The sequence below is a fragment of the Ipomoea nil genome, unplaced genomic scaffold (assembly GCF_001879475.1).
Source record: "Ipomoea nil cultivar Tokyo-kokei standard unplaced genomic scaffold, Asagao_1.1 scaffold3105, whole genome shotgun sequence".
Lineage (NCBI taxonomy): Eukaryota > Viridiplantae > Streptophyta > Magnoliopsida > Solanales > Convolvulaceae > Ipomoea > Ipomoea nil.
The window spans coordinates 458,956-465,932 of NW_017619533.1; the positions used below are offsets into that span (position 1 = coordinate 458,956).

Below are 6,977 nucleotides of genomic sequence, written 5' to 3' on the forward strand. Positions count from 1 at the left end.
ATGGGCTAACATTCTTGGAAGTTTTGGCCAGCCGATAGCTTTGACGAGACGTTGGCTTGGAGCGTTGCGGCCGTGTTGGCACTGTTGCATCATTGCATTGTGGTGCAGAGTCGCGGGCTCGCGGCATTGCAACTTTGTGGTGATACGGCATGGTGGCGCAACAGTACATTCTAGTCTGAGAAACATATGCTATGCTGCCGCTAGCCTATTATTTGGGTTTGTGAAAGTTGATTTTAGTGGTGATGTTTTAGTGAGTGTCGTCCTCTAGGAATAGCTATAAGGGAATTGAGTAGAGAGGGGTTAAACACAATATCATTAAGTGTTTGAAAGCTAACCAAATTCAAATGTTTGTTTGCATAGAGACAATCATAAAACAAATAAATTTCTAAGTAATATTGAAGGATAAAAGAGAGGACTTAGATTAAATAGCAATGTACAAATGCTTCTTAGTGTTCTAAATTCAAAGGCAAACAAAGATCAATAATGAAAGTGAAGGCGTTTAGCAAGTGTCAATGCCATTCTCATGGTCATTGGTTCCCGATTTTCACGACATTTTAAAACTTAAATTCATAAGGCAGGGTAACTAATAGGTAGCATAAAACTTAAACAACAACGGAAGTTTTAAATTAAAAACGAGAAAAGCGGGAAGTATTATGCCACATCCACCTCAAGAGGATGCACAGGCTAGTCTAACAAACGTACTATCCATGTTCAAACAACCCAAGGCACACAGGCCCAAAACACTATCTACACAGTGCAAAGGAGCTACACTACAACCAACAACTAGCGCACTCGCCATAAGCTACTCAAGACCTGTAAAGCAATTTCTTAATCGACAGACAGACAGAAGTAATGAATCGAGGCTTAAAGCAATACTTAAGGGCTTTTACTCACGTCAAACCAACTAATTGGATGTCATACTTGGGATGGGCAGAATTTTGCGCCAATACAAGCTACCACAGTAGCATTAAAATGACTCCATTTCAAGCACTATATGGAAGACCACCGTACCACCCACCTTAGCACCGTATACAAAAGACACAACAACAGTGCAAGCACTAGATGAATTATTGTTGGATCGTGACAGATTGATAAGGCAACTGAAGCACAATCTTCGGGAAGCTCAGCATCGCATGGCCCAAAAAGCCAATGCCAAAAGAAGCGAAGTGAAATTTTCAGTAGGAGATAAGGTCTGGCTTCGTCTACAACCATATAGACAGATATCAATAGCACGTAGAAGCTCTAACAAACTAGCACGACGCTATTATGGTCCATTCAATATCTTGGAAAAAATAGGGGAAGTTGCATACCACCTCAAGCTACCACCACAAGCAAAAATTCATTCAGTATTCCATGTCTCACAACTCAAGAAACACATAGGAACTGAAGAAAATATAGAGGTCCAATTACCGGAAGAAATTGTGGGCCAATCACCAATTTCAACTCCACTAGCACTCTGTGGGGAACGGAATGTAAATCGAAAAATACAACGCCAAGTCTTGGTGCACTGGTCAGATAGTAGTCCAGAAAACGCCACTTGGGAAGTTGCCGATGAAATGGAACGATGGTACCCGAATCTCTATACTGAGGACAAGGTGGTCGTCGAAGGGAAGGGGAATGATACGATTATATCCACAGTGGAAGAAGGTGAAAATCAAGAATTGGGAGAAAGAAAAGAAACAACCTAAGCTACTAGGCCCAGGAGAGAACGAAGGAAACCGGCATGGATGGCTGATTACATTTGTTAGACTAAGTTTATTCGTAATAGGATACATTAGTTTAGTCCTAATACCTTATTATATCATATTAATTAGGAATCATAGTCCTAATCATAATAGGAGTAACTTAGTATATAATCACCCTGCATGCTAGGGGGAAGACATGCGAATTATTATTATCTTTTTCTTATCATCTTCCTTCTCTGAAATCTCTCTCTCTCTCTCTCTCTAATTTTCCCCTCCCCTAGTTCCATCTTTGGAGTCTACACCCACTCAAAGCGGTGCCGGCTTGATACGGGTTCGTCCATGCCTCCATGATCCACACATCACCAATCACAATTAGGTACCTATTATTATAGTATGTGTAAATTTATGTGTTAGGGTAGATAAAGATTATGAGATAGACCTATAGATCAGAGTTTGTATATTATTTAATCTATACAAAGAATCTTAGTGAGTCATTGTTACGTATGAGATTAGAGACGATTCCTATCACATCCAAGTACCTTTGACGCTTCATACTTTGGTAGAGTCGTAATGCTAGATCATCATCACGAGTGCTGCTATTTGCATAGCCATTTGAATTAAGAAGGCAATGAAGCATTTGTTTCTTATTGGCCGGTAAAAAAAAAGGTCAAGTCTAGCACTCGGTGACTAGGAGATTATTGGGCAGGCCGGTAAAGGGCCTAGGGCCAAGTCCAATGCCTAGTGTCTCGAACAATGTAATTGTGATCTATAAGGAAATAAGGTTGTGCATTCGGTACTAGCTATAGCTTTGGTGTGAGTGGTAAGCGAGTCCCAACAATAACATTTAAAATTAGTTGGTGTTGGGAAGGGATGTCTAGCACCCGGTAACTGGGGGATTGTGCTACTAGGTATAGCTTTTGGCATGAGTAGTAAGCGCTTGATAGTACCTTCGACCCAATAAAGCCTTGCGAAGTTGTGCTGAAAAATACTCATCACTGCTGCTATTATTTGTAGAGACCAATGAGTTAGGAAAACCAAGAAGCATTTGTCTCTTGTTATGATGCTGTGATGCAACAACCCAAGCTCGCATGTGAAAATAAGAAGCAATTGACTGATCTTCATAAATTCTTCTTGCTAACATTGTCTTACCAATGCCTCCCGTATCGCAAATCGAAACAATTTGGCGTTGCCTTGATGAACGTTCCATTAGTATCTTCTTTATAATCTCAAACTCCTCGTCTCTACCGATCATTTTTGTAACACCCCCGCTTTACCATATTTTCAAAACTTAATTGCAAAAGAAAGTCAGTCTATTAAACCATTAAACAAGAGCGGAAGCATAACTATACGGGGGCATTATGCCACATCAAAAGATGCACAGGCGGGTAACTAAAACATTCAACAAAGTCTACAGAGTCAAGGCACACAGGCCGCTCAAAAGGCTTACAAGCCAACAAAACACAACGTCTAGACCAGTGGATAAAAACTATCTAAGCTCTAGTCTAGCACACTCGGGTCTCTACTCAAAACCTGTAGAACAAGGAAAACATAACATGGGGATAACACCCGGTCAGCGAACATTGCTGGTAACCATCAATACGTGTTAAATAGCATATATAGATAAGTATAAATGAAAACCATTTTCGAAATGGAATACAATATATATATCATTTCAAAAGCCATGGAGAGAAGTCAACTTCAAAGACTCATTCACACTCTCAAGGAAAAGGAAATCAACATCCTTACGACAACAACAAGACAAGAACACCAACTGTAACCAACACAACTCGAGATGTATTCTACTTATCACAAAGTAGAATACAGTAGAATACATCAAGACATGCTCATTAGCAAAGAATACACATACACACATTGGCAACTACATGCCACAGTGACAACTACATGTCACAAGTTTCACAATTCCAACCTTATGCCCTGTTCCAACCTTATGGCTACCCTCGGCCTTATTTGAGTTCCAACAATTACCTCCGAGTGACACCCTGTACTTCTGAGTCCAACCTTATACCGCCAGGGATCGTCGTCCCCACTCCAACAATCTCCAACAAGATCTCCTACATATGAGTACACGAGGGTACCATTCATTTCATTCACACAATCTCCAACATATGAGCCTACGCTCAGGTCACACCACCAATTTCAATCATAGTCACACAAGTCATCATCATTACCAAGAAGACTAAGGTTCCACAATAACCTTAATCAAGTATCAATCAAAGGGTACAACGATTACATAGTTCGCATCATAGGAATCAATCAATGGATCACAACAAAGATATGAAACCATACTCAACAACGAAGGATCACAATCCGACACCAAACGATGGTCAACACAAGTTGCCAATTTCAATAGGAAAGAACAAACCGCACACACTAGCATTTCAACATCAAACTAGCATGCTTATCAAACGGGTAAACCAAAAGTAGTTCCATAGAATATACAAGACTCACAATAGTCCAACGAATCACAAAGTTGGACCCTTAGCACGATTCAAGACACCAAATCCTAACATGGATTCCTAACTCATCGTTCTAGACATACGAAAAATCAAGAAGACTCACAAATAGCCCAATAAAACAACATCGGGAGGTCAAAACATCAATACCAAGTCAAAAGAATCACGGGAAACAAATCCCCCGCCAACCAACATATATGTTCCCCGCGGGTGGGGCCACGGGTGGACAATCGCATTGTCCATCTTCTGACAAAATAGATCCCAACTCTCACTTTGATTTAACAAGTGCATTTGATGAATGGAGTAATAATAGCTGCAATTAGCATAATAAGCCACCGTTGCATTGCGAGTAATCAATAATATTCGACTACCAGTTCTATCATCTGGAAGCCATCTATTGATTGAATCCTATGCCTCTATGCTCCACACATCATCAATCACAAGTAAACACCTATTATTACATACAGTATGTGTGTAAATAGGGTAGATAATGAGACAGACTTATAGTTAGTCTAATATTATAGAGTTTGTATATTATTATTTGAGCAAATATCAATTTTGGTTCCATAAGTATTAGCAAAATGATGATTTTGCTACACATATTTAATTCTTACCAATTTTCATCCATGATTATATATTATTTTATTACCAATTTTCATCCACAACTATTATTTTAGTACCAAAATTCATCACACCGGTCATCCCCTATTTAAGACATCCTGAAATCTAAAAATTTTTAGGACATTTTTGTCCTTTTCAATTTAAGATTCCAATTTGGACATGAATAAAGGAATTTAAGCCCTTAGATCAAACCCAATTCGCAGTTCTCCTCAGCATCATACCTTAACTTGAGGAGGAGAACTGCAAATTGGGACATATCTTAGAGCTTAAATCCCTTTATTTATGCTCAAATTGAGATCTTAATTTAAAAAAGACAAAAATATCTTTAATAATTTAATATTTTGGCATGTCTTAAACGAAAGGTGCTCGTCGTGATGAATTTTGGCACTAAAACATTATTTGTGGATGAAAATTGGTGTACTAAAACAACAGTTGTGGATGAAAATTGGTAGAAATTAAACATGCATGTGAACTAAAACTGTCATTTTGTTAATATTCGTGCGACCAAAATTGGTATTTGCTCATTATTATTCAATACGGAGCATTATTTAATAACCTATGCAAAAGAATCTTATTACCGAGTACTTCATTGTTACGTCTATTTCTATCAGTTTGGGCAGAGGTGGGTAAAAAAAGTCAAGTCTAGCACCCGGTGACGGGGAGATTATATTGTTGGGCGGAGCCCAATAAAGTTTGGGAAAAATAAGAAATAAAGTTGCGCCTTCGCTATTAACTATAACTTTGTCTAATATTTAAAATTGGTTGGTACTTGGAGGGGATGGCTAGCACCCCGTGGCTGGAGAATTGTGCTACATACTAGGTATAGCTATAGCTTTTGGCATGAGTAGTAAGCTCTTGATCGTACCTTTGACCCCATAAAGTCTTGCGGAGTTGTGCTGAAAGATCCTCATCACTGCTGCTATTATTTGTATAGACCAATGAGTTAAGAAGACCAAGAAGCATTTGTCTATCGTTCTGATGCTGTGATGCATTAACCCACGCTAGCAGGTCAAAGCTAGAAGCAATTAGCGGATCCCTATAAATTCGTCTTGCTAACGTCGTCTTACCGATGCCTCCCATACCGCTAATCGAAACAACTTTGAGTTGCCTTGATGAACGTTCGATTAGCATCCCCATTATAATCTCAAACTCCTTGTCTCTACCAACCATTTCTGAAGCAGGTTGGAAAGAATCAGCTAGAGATATTGGTAGAACATCAAGGGTTCGTTGCAGCATGTAGTCGTTCTTGATTTTCACCAACTCTTCCTTGACGGCATCAATGTCTTCCATTCCTTGTTGCAGAATAAGACCAAGTTTGAAACAAGGACTAGAAGATTTGGCGGCAATATATTAGTATCCCCTTGTGGTGTTCCAATTCCAAAATCCTCTTCTGTTTCATGAAGATGTGCAATTTGGAATTCGATTTCATCTTCCACTCTGAAAGCTACATCTCTGAGCTTTGTTTCCAACTCTTCGATTGCTTCAACACCATCCATTCTGTTCTTATCAAAGAGTTCCATCAGAGATCCAAGCTTTTTGAGGAGAGATTGAACCAAGTCTTTGTTGAAAGGGGTGAGGAGTTCCATTTCTTGTAGGATTGGACGAGGCAGTGGTTGCAAGAACTCAAGCTCTAGTGTCCTCATAAGAGAAAGTAGAGCCACACAAGCCATTCTGATCTCCTCTCTGTTTTGAATTGTTTAGGTGAAATTGTAATATTTGAGTGAAGGAAGATAAGTGCAATATTATCAAATGGAATTGGACAAAGTGAAGATGGTGTTTAATAATAATGCCATGAGAGGAGAGGCTAATGCCACAGATCTGATGATAGATGCCAATAATTCAAAGCCGACACCTCTTTCCAACTCAAAAGATTCCGCGACTTGCTCAGCCAATGAATTTACAGCTACACGAGCCTTTTTTTTTTTTTTTTTGTTAGTTAACAATAAAAATTCATAGTTACTATTTATAAAAATCATATTTGATTCACTTGGTCGGCCTCTTTTTAGAATTGTAGGTACCTCTATATGTAATTGATTGCTATAATTTGGGGCAAACAAATAATATCCGGAGTATTCGGGTTGTCGAACCACAGAGAGATGGGGTACTAATCACTAGCTACTAGGTTACTCATATGAAACTAGTCCGAACAAAACTTGAAGGTTGATTGATTGCATAAAATAACAAGCAGAATAAAATA

General features: G+C 38.9%; 1 protein-coding gene across 1 annotated transcript; it reads right to left on the reverse strand.

The window, feature by feature from the left end:
• Positions 1-5,596: 5,596 nt before the first annotated feature.
• On the reverse strand, positions 5,597-6,450 carry LOC109166760 (disease resistance protein RPP13-like). Its single transcript, XM_019315649.1, has 2 exons — positions 6,042-6,450; positions 5,597-5,952 (listed from the first exon to the last, which is right to left on the reverse strand). The coding sequence occupies exons 1-2, from the start codon at positions 6,448-6,450 to the stop codon at positions 5,597-5,599; spliced, it is 765 nt and encodes a 254-aa protein (XP_019171194.1).
• Positions 6,451-6,977: the final 527 nt, after the last annotated feature.

Excerpts from the sequence above, each read along its gene's own strand:
- LOC109166760 (XM_019315649.1), bottom strand. The coding sequence starts at position 6,450 with ATGGCTTGTGTGGCTCTACTTTCTCTTATGAGGACACTAGAGCTTGAG. Across the intron at positions 5,953-6,041 it reads ATTGATGCCGTCAAGGAAGA|AAATGGTTGGTAGAGACAAG; the intron begins GTTGGTGAAAAT and ends AACCTGCTTCAG.